This window comes from Pipra filicauda, unplaced genomic scaffold (genome assembly GCF_003945595.2).
Source record: "Pipra filicauda isolate LSUMZ 115617 unplaced genomic scaffold, ASM394559v2 scaffold1_size10287979_pilon, whole genome shotgun sequence".
Classification (NCBI taxonomy): Eukaryota; Metazoa; Chordata; class Aves; order Passeriformes; family Pipridae; genus Pipra; species Pipra filicauda.
Window position 1 is genome coordinate 5,941,531 of NW_024104310.1, and position 24,178 is coordinate 5,965,708.

Genomic DNA, 24,178 nt, shown 5'->3' on the forward strand with positions numbered 1-24,178 from the left:
CCATCTCCTACCTGCCAGCCTCATGGTCCTGCTAACACGGGGCATCTAAAGCAGTACCTGATCACTGATTCATTCCCCTGAAGTCACACGAGGTGAAAGTCATTCCTAGAGTCCTCAGGTTGGCAGGACCTGGAAATACACGGTTTGGAAGCACTACTGATGGACCTGTATTTCCAAAGATTGATCATGTAGCAGCAACCTGCAGCATGACAGCCCTGCCCAGAATTTCGGGAGGTTGCCCAGATGAGTAAGTCAGACTCTTGTTACCTTACATAAGGCACATGGCAGAGGAGAAATTGCTGTGGAGACTGCATGGTGCTTTCCTGGAAAGCCCCTGCATTAACTTCCAACCTTGTGCCACCTTCTGTATAATCACTTCCATGATTTTCCTGCTGACAAGTCACACCTCTTGCTTTGGGGTGGGCAGGGCTATGCCAGACTGCGCCCGCTCTTTGCAGAGGCAGAGCTTGTTGCATCACTGTAGGAAGCAGGAGATTTACACCAGTGGGATTGCACAATCACCCCAGATAAGAGGAATATAACATGTCAGCAGAGCCCATGTCTTTATCACTGTAGGAAAGACACATAGGAACACTCAGATCTCTGTGGTGTTGAGAGAAAAAAACATCCTTCCCACAGTTTGTCTGAACATGAGCAGTGCAGAGTGGGCAGCACTATTTGACCAACACCCCAGTGCTGTTTATCTGTGATTAGACCAGAGCTGGCGCTGCTTTAAATCACACATTTCCCTTTCCCTGTCACTTATAATCAATGGAGATATTTTATGTTTATATAGCATCACGGTGTGTTATAAGGCGTGATCTGGATGCAGCCCTCCTGTTCTGCAAGTACATTGGCTCATGAGGACATCATAGAATCAGGGTGGTTTGCATTGGAAGGAACCTCAAAGATCATCTAGTTCCAGTCCCCTGCCATGGGCAGGGACATATTCCACTAGATCAGGTTACTCCAAGCCTTGTCCAACCTGGTCTTGGACACTTCCAGGGATGGGGCATCCACAGCTTCTCTGGGCAACCTGTGCCAGGGCCCCACCACGCTCACAGGGAACAATTTCTTCCTAATATCCAATCTAAACCTGCCCTCTTTCAGTTTAAAGACATTCCCCCTTGTCCTATTACTCCATGTCCATGTCAAAACTCCCTCTCCAGCTCTGTTGTACCCCTTTAGGTACTGGGAAAGGTCCTTAGGTACTGGGGAAGCCCATCTGGGCTTTCTGCCCTGGCAGCTTCTATGCTCATGGGCATTCTGGTCAATGGTGTCCAAAGCAGTAATGGAAAGAAGAACAACCATCCTGTTCATATTCCCCTGTTACAAAATACTTCCTAGAGGATGGTTGGAAAGGCAGGAATGCCCCAGGGCAAGAAAACTGTGAAAGCATGACTTCTGCAAAGGGCCATGTGTGCAGATCTTTTAGGGACCAAATTCACATCCCATCTTCGAAAGAAGGCAAATCCATCTCCAGAGGTGACTGACTGAAGGGAAAATAGACTGAACAAAGGCTTGATTTTAAAATCCTGAGGCCCATTGAAAACTAGACTGTGAATCTGAGTCTCTCTAATCAAATCTGGATGTCTCAGATGTAGATGTATATCTCTGAGCTGATTTGTTAGACCCCAGCAGAGTCCATGAAGGCAACCAGGGTCTTTAGGGTACATCTTGAAAATGTCTACTTTAGGATGAGGTACATTGCTGGACAGTAAAGGGGGTCCAGGATGACAACACAGAAATAAATATCCACATTGCAGATGTCTGAGCTTAAGAGAGATGAATCTTACCTTGTAGCAGCACCTGTGAGCCCAAAACAGAGAAGAGGATTTAAACAGATGACAAGAGTCCTTCTTTCATCTTGGTCAACACCTTTGTGTTCTCTGTCCTGTACCTTTCAGAGCAATGGAGGAGAGGTGGCAAACAGCACTGGGCTCTTCATTGCTTTGGATCCAGGTGACAAGGCAGTGAAACAAGACTTGCCAGAAAATCCTCTAAAAGTAGCCAAAAGGTTGCTTAGTTTAATTACCAAGGCCAGAAGGGGGTATGGAAATCAGCCAGGGCAGAACCAGGGATTCAAACCCAGAAATAACAAACTTGATATTTAGTCCACTGAAATAAACAGATTGGGCTGGATATGGGATGAGAAATAGTAACCTTTAAACCATTTTAATGTTTCTTTGGAGATTATAATGAGAATTATGGAATTACAGGATGAGATGAAAGTTTCTTATTTAGCAAATTAAAGAGAGGTTCTAAGGCTTTCCTGGAACTTCATGCAGCTTCAAAACACAGTAGTCCAAAACCGAGCATCACCCAGACTAACCACAACCTTGGTCAGAAGAACAGATCTAAGAGTACTCTCTCTGAGCACCGAGTCACAATTGGTGGGAATCTTTCCATTGACTTCTCTGGCTTCTGGACACGTGTGGAGCTTTTTCCCCTTAGACGCAGATGACCTTAGACCCCTGCCTACAGCTGCTAATAGAGGCAGTGTTTGCCTGTCTGCATTCCAGAGCTAATGCACATTCCAGCCCATGTGGAGGACTTTGCCTCACCTCCGATGCACGAGGTCACTTCACCTTTGATCCCCTGCGTTGGTGTAAGGCTATCTGAGGAGGAGGGCTGTGGAATGACTCAGCAGCTCCTGCCTGCTCTGTTTCTCCCTTTAAGCGGATTTTTTGCTCCAGTGGAGCTGTTCTCAGAGTGGCTGAAGCTCACATGCCCAATCCTGAAGGCAGCGAGAGCGCAATTATCCAGCAGGTGTAAAGCCAAGTAATGCCAGTTCGGCACAGCCTGGGCATGAGTCAGGCAGGGGGATGTGTGGAATCATTGCTGGCATTGCCACGGGAGAGGAGCATCATATAACAACAAACTGTCACATGTCAGCAGGGCATCCACCTCCGCCTGCTTCGCCTCAGCGGGAGAACGGGACTGTGATTTGGGAGGTTTGGTAGAAGTTTGACGAGTCCTATTCGTGCTGTTAAACACCAGCAGTGACTGATACTCCTGAGCTCGTGAGGCACGTACCAGAAATTTAAGATGGTCAAAAGCCACAAGATAAGTGACCAGTGGAATGACAAATGAGGGGAGGGTTTAGATGTAGCACATAGACCAGGTGTGTCAACTACTTCTTAGCTTCCCAGTGCCCCTTGTGGGAAGGGGTCTGTCCACCTGTTTTAGAATCATGGAATGGTTTGGGTTGGGAGGGGCCTTAAAGGTCATCTAATTCCAACCCCCCTGCCATGGACAGGGACACCTTCCACTATCCCAGGTTGCTCCAAGCCCCATCCAACCTGGCCACGAACACTTCGGGGATGAGGCATCCTCAGCTTCTCTGGGCAACCTGTGCCAGGGCCTCACCACCCTCCTACTGAAGAATTTCTTTGTAACATATTATATATATATATCTTTCTTGTTTCAGTTTAAAACATGTAAGAGTCAACATGAACCTTGACAGCCCTAGGTGGGCCGTGACAAAGACTTCAGTAGTCTTGCCTAGAGTCCTGCCTAGTTTCCCTTCACTCCGTATCCCTGGCACTCCCACAATCACTACCACTAGTAAAGTCCCACCAATCACTGGCCAACATACCACCACATGACACAGCTCAGTTCACACTCCTTTACGAAGACTTGGCTCTGGAGACACCACAAGTACCCCCAACACACCTGCTGCATTAGTTCTTCCTGACTTTCAGCCATCATTAATGTACACTAATTAGTACTGTTGGGAACCCTTGATAAAAGCATGGACAAACACTAAGAAACTACTTAATGCCCAAAAGCATAAAACATCTTGGCTTCAGCTAGTTTATGCTGTATCTCAATATCCAACTTACAGCACAGGGCACAAAAACAGCTTCCAAAAACATTATCACTTTGTTCTAATGGGCTAAATTCAGCCCTGAGGGGCTGTAGGAATTAATGGAGTTTGGCCCAACATGTGGTTAATGAGGATGGTCTATTTGAAGCCCATAAGGTACCACATTTCTGCCACTACAGATTGGCTGGGAATAATTCACCTCTTCAGAGACATTGTACTCACTTCCAGTCCTGGCTATGTTTGCTCTAAATACAGGCAGCAAAAATAGACATCAAAACCAAAAACATTTCTTTCAGACTCCAAATGCCTCTGGCTCTGATTTTGATCTCGCATGCAGTAGAAGCTCAAGTGAGTGGAGAGGTTTATTTCTCATTTGTGCCAGTAAAAATGAACTAGGCCCATTATGTTTAACACTGCTTTGGGATGCAGAACATTTAAGACAGTATTTAAATACTTAAAAATCATTAACCTTGATTAAACAAGGCTAACCTGTACTCCTGATCTCTTCCTATGGATAATCTCTTCTCATCTTTCGATGAAGTTTCTAACTTTCCTGCCCATACAGCCAAATCCACCTCCCCAGAAGTCCTCAGAAACTTCAGAATCAAACTCATCCAGCATCAGATTTGTAGCTCTGCATGACCTTGTCCTCATCTCTACAAAGCCTGTACACCCATGCTCACCTATCCAGACTAGTATGTGTTTACCTGTAAGAAGAGGTGCATAAGGATGTTTTCTTGGAGTCTGCACTGCTGCTCATCCCTTTTGCATCTTAGTCTTTGCCCCCAGTTTGAACTTGACCTTTATGTCTTTGCTGCTGTTTGTTTTGAAACAGGGCACAGCCACAGAGGCTCAAAATATACCTTCAATTCTTGTATCCAAACTCTCCATCGTGCCTTGTTATTTTCCACAAACACTAAAAAAAGCAGAATGCTCCGGAAAGTACTAAACTGCAATTCAAGTGGTGTCAGATCTTCCAAACGGTCTTGTCATTTCCAATGTGGATGATTGGTGTAAGAGATCTCTCATCTTCCCTCTCCCTCTCACAGCTTATCTGGGCTACTCATAGCTGGAGAGGTAACTGAGGAAGGATCTCCCCCAGAATGCCTGAATTCAGCTTCAAAAGTTTCAGCTACACCTCTTTGGGTGGACTAAATTGTGCCAGGGAGCATTTTATGGTCCAGAAGCCAACTACCACCATCTGGCTGTGTCCATACTATCAAAGTCCTTCGGCCTCCAGAAAAGAGTGGCTTCGTCCAAACTGCTTATGGGAAAAGATCCCCCACCCATGTGAACTTCCCAACAGTGACTGGAGACTGTTTGGGACAGCGCTGGGTGGCCTGGGCCACAAACTGTGCCACGGATCATTTAAACAACAGAAGGCAAATTCCAGAGGCTCAACACTGTTTCACTATTGTAGATGTATCCCTTAAAACCTTCCCATCATCACCAAAAAGAAAGGACTGGATTAATTTTTTTTTCTGGCTACTTGCTTTCAGCTTATGAGTTGTTCGCCTTCTCCTGGAAAGAAATCAGAATGTTCCCTGCTGATAAAAGCTGTGCTGAGGTAGAGCACGTCCACCTTTTCCCTTTGGGATAACCTCGTGATTTCATTCCTATGGCTCATAAACTTAACTCCTCTAACTTGTTGACTTCCAGCAAGACAGACAAAGGTGAGATTTGGGATTGTATGTATGGGCTCCTCTAGACCACAGCTGTGCAGAGGAGGTCTTTCCAAGGAGGCTGAGGAACTCAGTGCCCAGCTCCCTGGTCTTCACTGGTACAGACAGTACCTCCCATCAGCACCACTCCACGTTCCAGCAGAGACGAAGGGGAGGATAACCAAGTTATCATGTTTGGTCTTTTCCCACCTCCAAACACAGTCCATTAATTACTTGGATCACAAGAAATAAAGAGCGAATTTGAGATTCTCATCTACTTAGTCATCTGTTAACTTCTGATAAAACTGAGCTTTGTCTTCTTATCTCTCCTTGCCAAACAAAGAGGCCAAGGCCAGCCAAGTGAACCTCATCTTTCACACTACCCGCCTGATCCAATCAGTCACGTATTGTAGTTGATCATTACATTCTCTAGATAACTACTTGCCCTTTATTCTACAATGTAAAAAATGTTTGGTGCACTAACCAGCTAATGGGAAAGAGGAGAAAAGACAAAGTTCCACTGATATCACATCTTTGTTATCAGTTTCATTGGTGTAAAACTGGCAGCAATTTAGCAATTTGTTTGGTCCATAATCAGTTGGAATAACTTGTCTCTCTGGAATGAAAACAATCTTTATCCTCAATATACACCCATTATACACCGTTATACACATATTCTCCAGGGTTCATTGTAATACAAAAGTTTCCCAGTGAACAAACTTTACCATCTTGTTTTTTATCATTATGATTTCTGAATCCTCAAGATATGAAGCTAGCCTTCCTTCAGAGGGTTCTGACCCCACTTACTCCATTGCACAATTCAGGTTAATCCAGTCCTTACTCCTGGATGCTCTATGTTTCTTGGGAACAATCTGTCAAATACAAATGTTATCAGGTCAGTTTTTCTGGCCAATGTATCTGTTTGTTATCTATCAGGCCTCTCATTTAGAAGATATTGGGATTTTCTTGGGAACAGGCTGACATCTCTAGCCTACACTCTTTGGAGTCACAATTCCTAAGTGATCGCCAAATCTAAGGGAAAATGGAAATTTTGAAAATTTTGAAAATTGGCTTCAGAAACTTCACCATCGATTCTGAAAATCTCAGCTTCGGACTGATGCTCCCCTGCTGGAAAGGCCTGAGTTCATTTTGTAGTGGTGTTAAAATTTTGCTCTCATTTCTAAGAGTGCAATGCTGGAAGCAGAGTTAGTTAATCCCTTCAACCATTTCCTTTGGCTAAGGGTAGATTACACACATATAACAAAATACAACCTTCCTCCCACCTACCCCAGAGCTTTGCACCACGTGTATTTACAGCAAGCAATCACCCTGTAAGACAGGAAGGCAACTCCAGAGACTGAATGGTTGGCAAAGAACTGGTTAGTTAAAAGGGTGGTTGATGTTCTGAGATACTGAGTGGTTAACAACATGTCAAGTGGCTGGTTGAGAGGATGCTCATATTTACTCAGAGGTCAATTATTCACTCATAAATTTATTGGTTTAATTTCCTTGTAGTCTATTTCCCCTATTACATATTCATAATCATCTTCTCATAAGTTTTTCTCCTACAGCTACTAATTATTCTCTATGTTCACCACACACCTTTTGTGCCATATAGATGGGAATATTAATTTCCGTAGAGCAGAGACTTTTTTTTTAATTAAAGCAATGTGCTTTAGAAATAAATGCAACAACCATCAATTAAATTCAGCAAATAAGGAAAAGTCATTAAATAAGAATGCCAATCAAGATGCTGAAGCTCAAATTCAAATGACATCAATCATTCTTCTGTTGTTCCAAAACGCTGACTTAATCAATGCAAAGTCCACAGGGAACCAGTGAGGGAACCATTCACACACATTACTTTTTGTTTCTCTGGAAGATGAAGCTCTGTACCTGGGGCAATCAAACAGCACCTCAGCCACTCTGGGAAAAGGTGTGCAAAAGGTGTGTTCCATGCCACTGGCTTCTGAGAAATCAACAGAGGAGGTGTCTCAGACTCTGCATGGTGTCTTCACTCCTTCGCGTGAGCAAGAGCAGGTACAACAAATGGAAGCACTTGAAATATTTCATTGAAAATAAGGGTTATCAAATTCTCTGGGTACTCAAAACTATTTGTTTCTGAGGGAGACAGTCAAGTGTCATTCCTTTTTCAATGAGGATCTTCCAAGATGCACAAGCCTTTAAGGTCTGCAAGGGAGTGTTTCTGCATCAACACTTCCCTATTTTGTTCAATCAAAGCAGCAGAGAAGGAAGGACATGGTCACCAAGAAACGAGAACTAGATTAAGAAAAATCCCCTAGTGGACTTTATGAAATTCAGTAATTTGGATCTTGGCTTCGAGGGAATGGGGTAAGAAACTTGCAACTCTGGAACTGGATATCATCAAGTATTTATTTCATACAGCTACATGTTGCAGTTCATGCTGTAGTTACACATAACAACAAAAAAATCCCCATATAATGAGCTCCTTGCCGATTGTGTTTGGCCCTGAGCAAGAAAAACTTCTGCAGTAGAGCAGCCCCTTGGTCCAGAGGTTGGATTGTGTCCTAGAGCCATCTGATAGATCTGTTTTCCAGAACCGTGGCCAGATGCACACAACTCCCATTAAAGTAATTGATTGCCCTGTGAGCTTCATACTTCAATATCCCGGGATCTATAGATCACAGCACAATGCACTACATTGTAATATATGGCAAATTGCATTGAAGTCAGTTGGCACTGGCTAAGTAAGGACCAAAGAGAAGATGGATATTAGAGTCCAGGAAGAGGCACGAGGGATATGTTAGAAGGCAGTAGCCAGCTGTGCAGAGTTTAACCTGCCTATGATATTTCTGTGAGGGCTGCAAGCAGAAAATCCCATCCCATTATCTCCAGAGGAGGAAGAAGGATCGTGAAGAGAGAAGGGTGAATTATTAAAGGCTAGGCCAAGTATGACTGAGAGCTTATTAAAAAGGGAGGAGGATGGGTAAGCGGAGAAACAGCTTGCTAGGCTGGTTCTATTAAAATCTAAGGCCAGATCCTCTGTGTAAATTAGCATAGCTCCATTGGCTCGGGTCGACTGGTTGACTTCTCTGGCTTTATGGCAGTTTACCAGCTGACATTTTAGCCCATTAACTTGAAGCATTGCATGTTTTCCTGGGAGCATGGTCTTTGTTCTGTCCCCCACTCTTTTTTTTTTTTTTTCCTGCCAGAACTGACAAAATTCTTCAGCTGAAACATCCGAGGAACGACATCTCATCAAAGATGGACGTTTCCATGGAAATATCTGTTTCGGATGAAATTTTTTTGAGTCTTTCTCGGATAAAATATAAATAACTGGTTGGACAAGTTTTCAATAAATCAAAAAAGAAACTTCGCTGGAGAAGCTGTAATGTTGTTTGGGTTGCATTTTCCCTCTGTTTCCTCTAATAAAGAACATACAATGCCTGAAGAAATGACAAAAATGAAAATTTGCGGAAAACTTCCAAGAGGAGACAAAACTTTGTATCGAGTTATTCCCCCACAGATGTCCACATCTATACCCCTGAGGGCAGAAAGAGATGATGAAGAGCTGATGGCAGTGAATGTAAGTCAGAGGAGGGAGAGGGAGAGATAAGCACTCCTGGTTTCTCTCTGGTTGAGGGCCTTTACTTTTTTCTCCCTCTTTTCCCTGCTCCTCCCTTCCCACTCCTTGCAGCTTGTGCCTGAGACCGTAATCTGGTGGGAAAAAATCCCAGAGCAAGCTGTGCCTCCCCTGCACCAGACATTGCTGATAGAAAGATCCTGTGACATGGATCTAGAGGGTTTTTTCTTCCTCATTTTGAACCTTGATTTACCCACACAAAAGGACCGACATATGGGGAAACACATTCCAGGGGTGAAACTGCTGCAGCTGTTTCCCAAAATATGATCCCAAGGAAGAAGAACCGGTTATGGAAGATTATGCCCTGAAAAAAATTATTTAAAAAAATGAATATGTAAAATAAAATGCAGAGTTCTGTTCAAAGACAAGGAGGAGTCTGACCGCAATGGCAGCTGGTAACTACATCCCTGAGAGTCTCACTGGGAGTCTCATCCCAAGAATATTAGAGGAGTAGGAGGGCATTGAGGATCCTGGACATATCCTAACACCTCCACATCTGCTAGTAGTCCCATGCCCCAAAATAGCACTGGGCAACCACTCCTGGGGGTCTTACCTGGTGTATGCAATGGCAGCCAAGGCTGTGCTTTACAATTCCAAGATATTATTGAAGATAAAAGACTCAGTTGAGTATTTCTAGAGTTTTACCTTCCATTAACTACACAGAAAGCTCTCTGTTAATGAAATCATAGAGTCACAGATTCATATGAGTTTGAGTTGGAAAGGATCTTAAAGATCAACTAATTCCAACTCCCTGCCATGGGTAGGGACACCTTCTACTAGTCCAGGTTGCTCCAAGCCCCATCCAACTTGGCCTTGGACACTTCCAGGGTTGGGGCAGCCACAGCTTCTCTGGGCAACCTGTGCTAGTGCTTCACCAGCCTCACAAGGAAGCATTTCTTCCTAATATCTAATCGAAGCCTGCCCTGTTTCAGTTTAAAACCACTTCCCCTCACTCCATCACTATCTGCCCATGTAAAAAAAGTTCCAGCAACCAATCCCTTCTTCTGGGCATGCAGGACCAGCTTCCTTGGTGCAGTTCAGAATAGCAAAAAAATTAAGAAGCCTCCCACGAATGGGGAAGGGAGTTTGAGCTACCAGCTGCTTTGAACATTTGTAGAGGAATACTTGGGGACTGGGCTGCAAATACACCACCATATTCCACTTTCCAGGAGCCTGAAGTATGTTTGGGAATATACAGGAGAGACCTGCTGCTGGTGTTAAACACCAACCAGAGCAGGGCCTATTCCAACACAGGGATGAATAATGTCATGTCATTTTATTGCTGTGCATGAGGTCCCATAAAGAATATGTCACTTGACTTAATTTTCCCACATAAAGAATAAAAGATATGTTTAAATCATTGCTTAGCTTTAGGCAGCTCTTAGCTGCTGACCAGTGTGAAAATCCCATCTGGAAAAGACATGCAGACTGGTCATCACTGCCAAGGTGGTTTTCTACAGCAAGTGCTAATGCAGAATGAGACAAGAACTACTTATTTTGGTGCAGGCAAACTACAGATTTTCCATGAGCCTGTTAGTTGAGGTCAGCCAGATTAAAAAAAAAAAAAAATTAGTTTGTTAAACTATAAACGCAATTAAAATCAAAGAGGGCGCACTGGGAGTGGGTGTTATTCAGTGTGTATAAGGGGATGCCAGAATCTGGCTCTGAATAGTTTTGATTAACAAACCTGGGCCTGAATTGCTGGAGAACTGTTCATTTCGTTAAGCCATTATTCATGGCCTGTGACTGGTCATAAGTAATGTTCTGCATCCTGATGAGAGGATTGAAGCTTACGCTGGCATGATGAATGCCTGACAGCAGATAATGAATAGTGTACTTCCCTCACAATTCACAAATGCTCCAGGGTTTCTGAATTGTAAACTACCAGGCCAAACTCACTGAACAAGTACATTGAAATAACATTCCCAAAAGCAGCAGGATTTCAGCTCTTTCTCTTTGGGTTAGAGTTTAATTTCCTTAAATCAAAGCAGTACAGGTCAAGCAGGTGTCCTAGAGCTGCTTGTTGGTTTTGTCTCAGGCCCAGCCACTCTGCAAATACAACCCAACCCCTCAGCCACAAATCCCTCCTTAGGGACAGAGCTGGGGGTTCCCCACCAGGTCAAAACCCAGCTCTCCCAAAAAGTACTATTTCTCCATGACTCCACCATTTCCACTTGTAGCTGGAGCTGTATAAATACTTACAAGTATAAATACTTGCAAATAGCAACCCACACAGTCACATAAATAGCAGCCAATGGAAGCCCAAGTCATTCATTTATTAGTATATTGGCCAACGGACTGTCTTAATTATTTAACTATTCTGGTAAAAGCTAATGCATAAAGAACTTAAATGGTGCGTGGATCTTGCAGAGGGCCCTCAGCCAAGAGAAAATTCAGGCAGTTCAAAGTCTCCCCTGCATGCAAATGGGATGGAGTACGCTCCTGCTGCTCAGAGCTGGGGGATGACTGGCCAGGGGCAAAGCATTGCAAACGATGCTTGGACCAAGACACTGCCGTACAGTTTTCCAGCTTTATCACAGCCTCTAAATACCAGTTTGGCTTGTACCCAGTCATATACACGTCCCCTAGTGAACACAATGCCAGTATGCAAGGCAAATGTTTCATTTACCGACCCAAGGGAAAGTGAAATGTATAATAGCTGTGCAGTGAACCTCGGAGAAAACCACCTGAGAACATCGAGATGCAGGTACTGCAGCTGAGCATCTGACAGACAATCACGTGCAAGAACACTTCCCCCGTGGCAGACAAGGAAAAAATCACTGGGCTCCAGATATTTGTGCTTCATAGTCTGATCTCTCAACCAAGCTGAAGAAGCAATTAATTGAATTAACACGGCATCCCAGCCTCCGGAGCACTCCCCACTCTGCGGCTGTGGGAAGTCTGTTGCTGTGGCAGGCCTGCCCACACGTCTCCAGATAACAGTGCTGCAGCTATTTCTTCCTCTTGCAGCCCAGTCTGTGACAGCCATGGCACTCATTAAGTTGGTGGCTTGGGACAGGCTTTAAGTTGGGAATGGCTCAAGTGAGAGTCTCAGTTCAGCAGTATCCTGCTGGGATGGCATCTCCGAAAATAAACAAGTGGAAGTTTCCCACCGACCCGGCATCGGGTGTGTTTCCACACTTGGCACCTTTTTAACAAACTGTTGCACTGTGGTTCCATGAGGGGAAAGCACATGATCTGTGAGTCCTTTGAGTCTGAGCTCCCACATCCCACTGATCCACCCGGGGCTTCTGCTTCTGATAGGTGGGGGATAGGACCGGGAATTATGGACTTCGCCTGTCTTCTAGGAGTAGTACACAACTTATCACATCATATTCCTTCTTGTGTCTTTATTGGGTTGATTTTCAAGATCTTAAAGGATAGCTTCAACCTCAGACTGGGGAGGGAGTAGACTGGGTAGACCCAACTCTGCCAGAAATTGCCCGTGTAATTGCAGTTGAATTATTCTTTCTATGTTTCGGTTTTCCACAGGAAATTGTATTTCCTTTTACACTTAGAACTGTAGATCTTTATGCTGTGGGTCACTTCCCACTACTTTTTGTGCAGAATCCAGCGCAATGGGACTAATTTTGACAAGATTATTGAACTATCTTGATCTCATTATCAAATATTTTTATTAAGCTTAATTTCATCCTGATTGTCCTATATAAGGGTTTCTTGCTGATGCTTAGACCCTTCTGTTACTTGTAGATCTTTATCAGAGAACATTTTTCATGGATTCAATTCCTTTTACTGGAATATAAATTCTACAGTGAAAACTGAAGGATATTACTCCAAACTATTTGTGGGTGGCCAGAGTTGGGGAACCAACAGTTGGGGAACCAACAAGAACCACTCAGGTGTCTACTGGGCTCCCTCTCATTACACAGGCAGCAGAAGGGACAACTGGAGAAGAGAACAATACTATTCCCAAGCGCAGCCACATAAGTCCTTTAAATCATCCTTGCTTTTCCGACATCTAAGGCTCCTCTTCCCAGCAAACATCACCAAGCTTCTTCGCAGCTCTCCGGCAACCAGGTGCTGAAGACCACCCCATGTTTGAAATTCTCAGGGGAAAGCCACTAGGACTGAAATGCAGAGAGCTGTTAGGAGCTTTTCTTTAAGGATTTCCTAATCCCTACCCTTTCTTTGCTCCATTTTCCTTTCCTCTGCTTTACCACTCCCTTCTCCCTCATAGTTTGCACACAGAACTCACACATGCCTAAGGCTTCCTTTTGTAAATCTGTCCTGTTTCCCTCACTCAGACCTCCCCACTTTGACTCTAATTTCTTTACTCCCAGCCCCATGGACCATCCCACCACAAGAGAAATGCTCTTTCACATTCCTGACGCTCTCCTGTTCCACCAGCAGCCGCAAGAACGAAATTTCAATCTCACGGTCCAAGTGGAAGCACCATAGCTCCAAAGGCTTCAAAGGGAGCTTGTGGCTTCTATGCCAGCATTTTTTGTGGTAGTCCCTCACTGCTAGTTAGGTCTGGTATCAGCCTTAACCAACCATGCCACTTCACTTTCCAAAGCCAGCCCGTAATTAAAAGAAGGCCAATAGACTCTCAGTGATGATGCAATGATGTGTTCTCAGGTGCTCTCCTAGGCACGAGGCCAAAAGCCAAGTTACCATTTATGCAATTTGAAATGAAAGGCATAAAATTAGGCACTGACTAGAATTTCTCATTGCAATTCTTAACCGTTTTGACTTTGCTTTTCCAACAGTCAGCAGGTTTTTCTTCTGAGAAGTCCTTTCAAAAAATAAATTAGATGGCTACTTACCATGACTATCAGTTGACTCAGATGACAGGACATTGCACTTACAAGACCTTTCGTGTTCCTCACTCCTCCTTTTCTATTTCCCAATTAGGCCAGATTCTACTGCCTTTATTCATACTATTGCATTATTTCATAGCTCACACCAGTTGATTTCAGTAGTGACTCCCAGGATAAATTACAGTTTCCATGTGCCAAGATGACCTGAAGTCCTTGCCGAGGGCTGTTTCAGGCCTTTGTCATGACTTTCTTATCCTGTTTCATCCTCCACAAAGCCAGGACTTTCTCACAGCTCGTCACCTGGTTCCCCCAGAATGGGTAGACAAATACCTTCCCGTGTTTACTGTGCTTAATGGGAGACCATTAACTGCGTCACTAACGCGGCGTGTATCGACCATCGCTCTTATGAACTCAGCAACCCCACCACGTACCTATCAGTAAAAAGGTATTTGTTGTCCTGCTTTATATGTGACAGTGGTTGTGTGGGCCAACGCCTCACTGAAACAGGCATTGTGTTAACATTTCCCATATTTGGGGGATAAAACACACGCTTTCAAGAACGGGTACCAACAACTGAAATGAGAATTCTGAACGTTTATAAGCATTTAAAAGTATGAACCTCTAAGAGTCATGAGAACATCATGTGCTTATCCTATTTCCCTTCAATGAAAGTCCAGCCAATCACCTCTGAGTGCTGTGAAATCCTCACTGGAGCTGGTGCACAAGGTAGAGCTTAGTTATGGAGCCCCTTGTAAATCAGTGGGAATCTTTGTAAATATAAATCACAGAGCAAAATCAATTGTTTACTAATCATTGCTCAGGAAGAATATCAAGAGCACAAAGTCAAATTCCCAAAAAATAGGGAATGCCAGTGTTAAGATGATCATGACCTAGTCTGGAAAGGACAAGTTGCTACACTCGATGCTGCGTAGCCTCAGGGGAATGTGCAGTAACTGGTTACCCCAGTGCCCTATAAAATCTACTCCCAGGCTTTCCACATTTGATATTAATAGGAGTTATAAACAGGCACAGAACCATAACACGAGATTAGTTGTTGTTATATCTGTTTCAGAGATAAACTATCTGACAACCAGTGAAACTGAAATGGAAATCAAGCCTCTAGAGCCGCATTGGCAGGAACACTGCAGCGGGATACTGGAGAACAGAGTGCTCACAATGGGTAACCAGATAAGGGCAGAGCCAAGTTCTATCCTATTCCACTGCTGTCCTCAAGTGAAGCAGCAGAACAATCAAAAGTGAAGTCCTGCTACTGTTGTCATGTCTCCGCTGTGGTCCCTTGAGGACACAGAATTCCCACCTCTCACCTCTTACCAACAGCAAAAAGCTGTGGAATCATAGGATCATTTGGGTTGGAAGGGATCCTTCAAGGTCACCTAATCCAACCACCCTGCCACGGGCAGGGACATCTTCAACGAGATAAGGTTGCTCAGAGCCACACCCTGCCTGTCCTTGAATGTTTCCAGGGATGGGGCATCCATCATCATGGTTAGGCTTCCACCACCTTTCCACAGAACAGATACAGTCTAAGGCTGCAGACAAACAAGCAATTGCACTTCTTGAAGTTGCTGTTGCCTCCTAAATTGTTGTTTCTGGCCCTGTGGTGTTGCTTTTGGAGTTGGAAAGATTCAGAGTAGGCCCTGATCAGGTTTAGGACAAATTATTTAGGCTAAAGAATTTACCTGGTTGTCTGCAGTCAGCTGGTCTTGACTGAGTGGGAGCTTCGTTACAAATGTCTCTGCTGGCTGAATTCTAGTGGCAGCTCCTCTCCAGCTCTAAGATGTTGATGAGCACCTTGGGGCAGCAGGAGACTTTAAACTTGATCAGATGAAGCAGAAGATGCAACGAGTACATGAATGGGAGACTTTGCCAACCTTTGAAAAGGCTGGAACACGATTTGGTTGCTTGCTAAAAAGAGGGCAGGCTGTCTTGCAAAGGTGGAGCATTTGCAATTGGGAAGGACTGGATATCTCACTTGTAGGTCACCAGGTGATGAGCTCTCAGAGCCTTCTACCTGTGGGTCACCAGCTGAATTCAGCCCAGCACCAAAATTATGTCCAGGAATTTTAATTATACGTTTGCTTCACATTGGGTTGAATGCTTTTCAGGCATTATTTCTCATGTGTGTGTCTGATATCTGGCACAATCAGGCCTTATCTTAGTTGGCTTCCTTAATCAAAGTTTCTGGATTAGTAGTCTACCGGAATTTGGGGTTGAACATAAATTGTTAACGTTAGTAAAAATCACATTCAGTTTTTTTCAGTACTACTTTAAGCCAAGCTAAGGATCCACATTTTCTATCATATGCACGGTAAAAAGTCAAGGAGAATAAAATCCCCACATTTACCCATAATTTGCAATGCTATTTTTTCCCCAAAAGCCTTTATCGCGGAGCAAGAAGGAAGAGAATTTCTGTTACAGTATTTGAAAGCAGGTTTCATGAATGTTTCTCAGTCTGACAGTAATACTGGTTCCTCCCAAACAACTCAGCCTGAAACAGACAACTCATAATGTTAAAGTTCAGGACAGTTACAGTTGACTGGAAAAGGGACTCAGAATGGAAATTGTTGTGCAACTGCTACGTTATGACTTGCTGCCGGATCTGAAGACAATATTAAAAGTAGCCATTTTCTTCTGATTGATCTTGTACTCTCTTATCCTTCTGCAGAATGACAATGGTAACCTCTAAACGATAGCATTGCTTGGAGTTTTCTCATTTCTTTTTGCACAGAAATAAACACGTTGTATTCAAAGGCACAAAATTCTTGGAATTCACAGCACTTGGTGAAACCGAAGGTGATCAAACAAGCACTGGCTTAATAAATTCTGATATGCACATATATTCCAACAGGGAATACTCTGTGTTTTACTTTGGTGAAAGCAGAGTCCCGGCACACTTAATGCTCTACTGTTTTCTCATCCAAATCTCTTCTGCCATATCAAATAGGTCACTGTGTGGAAATCACAGCCATGTTTTAAGTAGATTGTGTTAACTTTATGAATGCGTCATAAAATGGGAACTCCATAACTCCGTATTGACACTGTTTTACTGTTGCAATTTACCATTCTAATGGCACTATTTAGGAAACAATGACTGAACTGCAATGAGATAATTAAGGAATAATCTCCATTACTTCAAAGTATACAAAGCAGTAAACAGCTGCCAAAAGTGATTAATAGCTGAGGTGAAGTTAAGACATCTAATCAATCTAATAAACCATTTATTGCAAGAATATAGCAGCTTACACTAAATGTGAGACATTTATCTTATTGATACAAACTGCAGTATTTGCCTTTCTTTAGGATGTAATATCACGAGACCTTGATTATTCTTCCATTAAAGTCAAGGATAAAACTCCCATTGTGATCCCAGGGTCAAGCCTTCACTGAGCTGATACCAATGAAAATAAATGCTTCCTTTTAATGTAGAACAGTTCTGCTAAAACATTTTTTTTCCCCCCTATTATAAAACATCCTGTGGCATTGAAAGGGGGATATGTTTTACTGGCAAGGACAAATGTCAGGAGTCATGATGAAAACCTGGATCTTCTTCTAAGATGGTACTGTAATTCCCTGCAAAGTATTGTTTTGTCTGTGCCTCCACCTCGGATCTGTGACAGGGAGATGAAACCATTCCTTGTTCCACAGGATTATTCGGGATTTAGTTCATGTAGCATACAAAGAAACACAGATAGAAGATACTGTACACACTTCACAGTGTTCCTAAAGTAAAACCAGAAAGGATACATGGATTGTAACAGCTATCTCATAACTGGCACAGGAATGGGAGTAGTGGGGGTGGAGAGGTTGAACCCATGCTCAGGGGAAGGGACCTGTTTCCAATGTTACAGCAGTGCTGCCAGTACAGCTGAGCTTCCTCAATTTCCATTTGGCTTCCCAATGCCCTGCAAGAGTGTGGACTTTCTACAGCTCCAAGTGTGTCATCAGTATCTTGCTTTTCTGCTCTCCACTTTAGTCTGGAGGGGTGAGGGAGCTGCATTGCAGCAGCAAAGGGACAAGCACAGGCAGAGACAGCCCCTTCTGGCACATTCTCCCACCCTACTTCCCCCCCAGACAGCAGTTCCCCCTCTAATCTGAAGTAAGCACCCAATTCCTTCATCAGCTGAACATACACAGTGAGCTGTTTGACTGGAATTTTATAAGATGAGTTGCAGAAACAATCTTACCAACATTAAAATCATACATACCACATTGGCTCAAGGTGAACATCGCATTTGTCAAGCCTTGCAAAACGTGCTTTTCATCAGACAAGACGTTTCTATCTCCTCATCCCTGCATAGAAAAGAGGCACTGGAGCACATGTTCTCCCACCACATGTTATAATTGTTCTTCCCCTGAGAAGAACTGGAAGATGTTCTTAGTGCTGGATGACTCTTGAACTTGCTCTGAAGCAATTCCTTTGTCTTAGTGCTAGCAGGAAGCTCCTTTGGTTTTCCCCAAATATAAATATTGATACAGAAACTCATACCAAATAATAACAGAGGTATGAATTTATTGTTTCAGCAAAAGCTCCCATGCAAATTAACCCTCGGATAATTAAAGATGCCTGCAGTGCCTGGGCGGGTAAAAGATCAAGCACTTGCTGGATTACAACATAAGCAGTGCTGTGATAAAGCTGCATAATAACTCAGGAGCAGGAGCTCCCAGCCTTCTCAGGTAGCAGGGCTAATTCCATCAGCCAACATGTACCAACTCCTGTTCATCTGTGCCCGATCCAACCTGCAAGGGACGGTTTGGAGCAGCAAGACTCTTGTCTGGAGGAGCCAAAGCCAAACAGCAGGTTGAAACTTGTACAACTGGATGCAATGCAAGCAGTGGCATCGCACTCGCTCCCTGTGCAAGTGTTTGTCATAGGAGTAGAACGGGCAAACCTAAAATACAAGTCCCAGAAACCTGCAATACTGGTATCTCTGCCTGTACTGAAGTTTAGGGAGTGTTAGTTTTGGAGAGGGAAAGCGCAGGTAGATTTTGAATCACTTTTTCTACACTGAAAAAAAACCACATCAATTTGAAGACTCACAGCAAAATGTTTAAATGTGTTAACTGTGGGAATGTAACAAGGCCCCAGAGATTTAAGTCATTTTCCCCAGGAACTGGCTGTGGCACTGCTGCTGAGCAGAAATTCCTCAAGGCTGGGCCTGTAGTCTTCCTTCACGGTAAAGCACTGCAACAAGAACAGCTGCTTAAATTGCTGGGATTAAACAAAGTGGTCATTTCTGCAACCCCGTTTGGCAGCTGAAATGAATCACAGAATCCCAGAATGGCCTGGGTTGGAAGGGACCTTAAAGACCAGCTAGTTCCAACTTCCCTGCTATGGGCAGGGACATCTTCCACTAGACAAGGCTCCTCCAAGCCCCATCCAACCTGGCCTTGAACACTTCCAGGGATGGAGAGCCAATGCCATGGGTTTGCTACTGTTAAGTAAAACTGTTCTGACATACATTTATGAGGGTTTTTTTAAATGCACGTGGGCAGTAGCTTTCCCTTTTTTAGGGCAAAAAGAAGATAGTCGTAACCAACATTACTAAAATTCATGTTGCCTGGGTCTGTGCCAGTAACGGAAGGATTTTCCCCATTTAGGTTATTAAATTTAAAATTACATTTGTCCTTTTCGTAGCAAGGTTGCAATAGAGGTTTGTATATGCATTAGAATTCATTTTTTCTAGGAGCAAAAGGAGGTTGCAATTCCTTATTTATGTTAAATATGCCACCATGTTTTCTCAAAGGTTTTCTCTTGGTTTTACACTATGACAGGCCCACAAAAGAGCCATTATTTGGAGTGGGCTCTGGGTTATGGCAGGTACTGAGGAGGGTGGGAGCAGGGCAGGCACACCACAGTTTATCTCCTCATGGACCAGCAAACAGCAGTGCTGGGAATTCCTAGAGAGCCAGACATGCCTTTTAGGAAAAAGACAGAGAGTACTTGCTCCGGGAGAAGCAGCCAAGCCTGTACCTTCTCAGTACCAGAGAGACATGGAATTCCTGGAACGAGTTCAGTGGAGGCTACAAAATTAAGGGACTGGAGTATCTCTTGTACAAGGAAAGGCTGAGGGAGCTGGGCCTGTTCAGCCTTGAGAAGAGATGGCTGAGAGGAGACATCATCAATATCTATCAGTATCTGCAAGGAATGTGTCAGAGAATGGACCAGGCCCTGCTTGGTGGTGCCCAGCAGTAGGACAAGAAGCAATAGGCAGACACTGATGCACAGGAAATTCCACCAGAACATGAGGAAGAACTTCTTTACTGTGCTGTGACCGCGCACTGGAACAGACTGTCCAGAGAGGTTGTGGAGTCTCCCTTACCGGAGACATTCCAGAACCATCTGGACACAATCCTGTGTCGTGTACTCTGGGATGACGCTGCTTGAGGAGTGAGGTTGGTCCAAGCGACCCTCTGTGTCCCTTCCAACCTGACCCATTCTGTGATTTGAGCTACACGCTTGCCTCTGAAAAACAAACTTCATGGCCACCTGTAAAAAACCACCTCACTCCCCACGTCTCCTAAGCAGATGATTTGTACCTGGTCCCGACGGGTACAGTATAAACATGTTAACATTTATTAACATCAAATAAACGTGAACATTTGTTAATATTTATTAACAAAAATATTAACATTTGGGTCCGGAGAAGGGCAACGGAGCTGGGGACGGGTCTGGAGCACCAGGAGCTGCTGAGGGAGCTGGGGGGGCTCAGCCTGGAGAAGAGGAGGCTCAGGGGAGACCTTGTTGCTCTCTACAGCTCCCTGAGAGGAGGTTGTAGCCAGGTGGGGGTCGGTCTCTTCTCCCCGGTAAAAAGTGACAGGATGAGAGGAAGCGGTCTCAGAGAAGGTTTAGCTTGGACATTTGGAAGAATTTCTTCCCCGAAAGGGTGACTGGACATCGGAACGGGCTGCCCAGCGAGGCGGTGGAGTCCCATCCCTGGAAGGCGTTTAAGGAAAGCCCGGACGTGGCACTGAGTTGACACGGTGGCGCTGAGCCCCAGGTCGCACCCGACGGTCCCGCAGCTCTTCCCCAGCCAAAACAACCCCGCGATTCCCCGATTTATCTTTTCCCGCGCACCCTCGGGCGGGAAATGGCGGCCGGGCCGAGCCGAGCCCAGCCCGGCCCACCCCGCGCCCTCACGGCCCCAAGCACCGCCCGCCCCCCGGGCACTCCCCTCCCCTTTGTACCGCCGTGTCCCCTCCCCCGGGCCCGCCCCGTTGTTTACCGCGCTCCGCGGGCGCTGCCGCTCCCGCCCCTCGCTCGGGACCCGGCGCGGGGCGGGCCGGGCGCGCTCACGGGGCTCCGGGCGCGGCGGCGGCGAAGGAGGAGGAGGAGGAGGCGGCGGCGGGTTGTGGCGCAGCGCGGGAGCGGCTCGGCCCCTTTCCCCTCCCTTCCTCCCCTCGCGCCGCGCTTCCCTCCTCGCCCGCCACCGGGAGAACGGGGGGAGGAGGAGGAGGAAGAGGAGGAGGAGGAGGAGGGGGCGGCCCGGCGAGCGGCGGGAGGAAGGGGGGCGCGGGGATGAGATAAGCGCGGGGGCGGGCGGCAGGGGGGGGTGATGTAGGGGCGGCTCAGGTGGATGCGGGGGGCGGCGTGAGGCCGCGGGGGGAGGCGCGGAGCGGAGCGCAGGGACGGGGGCTCTTCCCCCGCCTCGGGAGGCGGCGGCGGAGGGGGCTCGGAGGGGAGGGGGGGTGGGGTGGGGAAGCGCTCGGAGGGGCTTCCCGGAAGGGTGAATTGGGATTAATCCCGGTATTGGTTTTTTTTTTTATTATTATTTTTCTTTTTTAAGGGGGGGGTTGCGCTGCTTCCCCCCCCTCGCCGCCGCGGAGAATTGGCGCCGGGAGGAGGAGGAGGCGGCGGTGGCAGCGCGGTGCTCCCCCCTTCACCCCCACCCCCTTGGCTTCGCTCCTGGAGGAGTTAGTTGGGGTGGTTGTTGTTTTTTTTTTTTTTTTTTTTCCCTGCCTTTTTTTTTTTTTTTTTCCGTTTTTTTTTTTTTTTTTTTTTTTTTTTTTTGTTTAATTTTTATTTTTTAAATACAAACCCGCGTATTGATTTTTTTTTTTTTTTTGAAAAACAAAAAAAACCAACAAACAAACCAACCAACCCGCCCCCCCCTCCCGCCCCGTTCCCCACTCCCGCCCCGCACACACGCCTGCCTCTGGGAGGGAAATAGCCAGGTGGAATCTCACTCTGTTTCCATGGACAACCCGTCCATTATCACCCAGGTGACTAACCCCAAAGAGGAGGAGATCCTGTCCTGCACTCAGGATAAAGGTGAGCTACCTTCTCTCTTTTCTCTATGATTATTCCCCCCCCCCGCCCTCCGCTTAAAATCGCATTCTTCAGTGACCGTATAATCCTCTCCAGGCTACTGGGAATAGAGGAGGGCTTGTTGGGTTTGGGTTGGTTTTTTGCTTGTGGGGTGAAGGTATTTGCATGAATGTCTCTGAATTTGCTTACTGGATACAGCCGAGAACTTGTTAGAGTGTTTAAATGCCAAGTTTAATCGGTCATTTAAATAAAATGCTCTTGTTCCTCGAGGTTGGGGGAGGTAACTTTGTACGGTGGTCACTGTGCCGTTAGTGCCCCGTTTCAGGGGAGGGGTACCTGTGCTGGGTGTGTTGGAACGCTTTGAAATCTCAGCTGTTAAGATTTTAAATTTTTTTTCCCCTCCTTTTTTTTTTTTTTTAAAGCAAAATAAAAAATTCCAGGTTTCTTTCTGCTTTCCTGTGTTCTTTCCTGCCTCACATTTCAGAATGTGTGGCTTTCAGGTTTGTTGGAGGATATTTGTGCTTCTCAGGAGGAGATACGCGCTACTTTTAAAAGCGGCTCTGTTTGCTCGGTAGATAAATAGTTGTTGCCTGTGTAAGGCATCGTGCCTGGATTGTGTTTTGCTCCTAAATGAGATGAATCCAGCCTGGCCGAAGGAGGTGCTTCCGTCAAAAGTCTGGGTGTTGATGAAGTGCCCTTAACCTTGTTTCTTTTTGGAAGCTCGGAGCGGTCTTGGGGCTTTAAGTGGTTGTGTCCTTGCGTCTGGTGGTGGGCAAGGTACGGGGTGAGCAGCAGGGTTCAAGTTCTGGGGAGCTGTGTGTGGATTTGGGAAGTTACTTGGATGTCAAGTTTATGCTTTGTTGCAGGCAGTCCTGGTAAATAGGGGAGAAAGGACAGAAATTAGAAATAGTGTCCATGTTCCCTGGTAGGTACGGTAAAACCTTCGAGTGGTCTTCTAAAAATGGTAGATTGATATACCTTGCCCTAAAATGGATGGATTTCGTGTCCAAAAAGCTTCCATTTTTGTGTGGCTCGTCTTGTAAATAGGGAGGGGTCCCATATTGTTGAAGTTGCTCTGTTACCTTTGACTGAGAGGCCGTACCTGAAATATCTCTCTTCTCACTTCACCGGTGCTACCTGCAGAAGTGTGAAGGTATATTTATTAAAAAAAAAAAAAAAAAAAGCCACGAGGTTGGGGGTTGTTTGAACAAAAAATTATTTATTTGTTCAGCATAGGAGTGTTCATGGAACTCTCTTTAATTCCTGTCACTTGTGAGGTGATACTTCCACCACGAGGCCTGGTTTGTCTCAAGGGATTTGTCGTGTTTTCCTCTGTTTTGGCAATGTGGAGCGTGAGGTATCTACAGTAAGGTGCTCTGCTCTGCCTAAGACTTGGTTTGGGGTGGATGTGCGGGATACTTTGCTCGGATGTTGTCGTGGTCTTAATGGCCTGTGTTGTTGTAAGTAGTGGAAGGGCTTCATTAGTATCAGTAGCAGCTGCTTGAAGTTTGAGTGTAAAAAAAGCCAGTTGAGACAAGTAGGGGAAGATTTGACAGCTCAAAATAAGAGTAAGCATCCACATCAAACAAGTGGCTTCAGAGTCCTTGGTAGAGCGAGCAAAAATATGCATCTAACTTGCATAACTCTGCAGTAACTTGCATAATGTGCATTGTGTTCTTGCTATTGGTTTGTCTTTGGCAGAAAATGGTATTCATTGCAGAGTAGGGGCTTTTCAGGCTGTGCGTTAGCAAGGCTGGGTGGGGGGAGAGGGGAAGGAGGGGGAAGCTGGAGTTGGGAGACAAGGGAACTCCAGCGTCATCTTCATGCAGGAGGTGAATTACCTTTTTTTCTGGTTTTGGGGTGGTTTTTTTTTATTGTGGTTAAAGTGCGTGCACTGGTTTGACGATGTGCTCTGTGGTGAGACTGTCAGATCACTCCAGAGCAACTTTTGCAGGAAGAGAACAGCGGGTCTGTCCGTGCTGGGCTCTGGAAGGA

General features: G+C 45.3%; 1 protein-coding gene across 3 annotated transcripts in view; it reads left to right on the forward strand.

Annotated features, from left to right (window-relative positions):
* Positions 1-21,999: 21,999 nt before the first annotated feature.
* CTDSPL (CTD small phosphatase like) overlaps positions 22,000-24,178 on the forward strand; it is a 77,327-nt gene continuing 75,148 nt past the window's right edge. Inside the window, exon 1 of one of the 3 annotated variants that reach the window (XM_027733441.2) lies at positions 22,000-22,186. In XM_027733441.2, the coding sequence (XP_027589242.2) occupies positions 22,111-22,186 (76 nt within the window). In that variant the 5' untranslated portion in view covers positions 22,000-22,110. The remainder of the gene's footprint in view (positions 22,187-24,178) is intronic. The other 2 variants (XM_027733445.2, XM_027733446.2) reach the window with 2 other exon arrangements.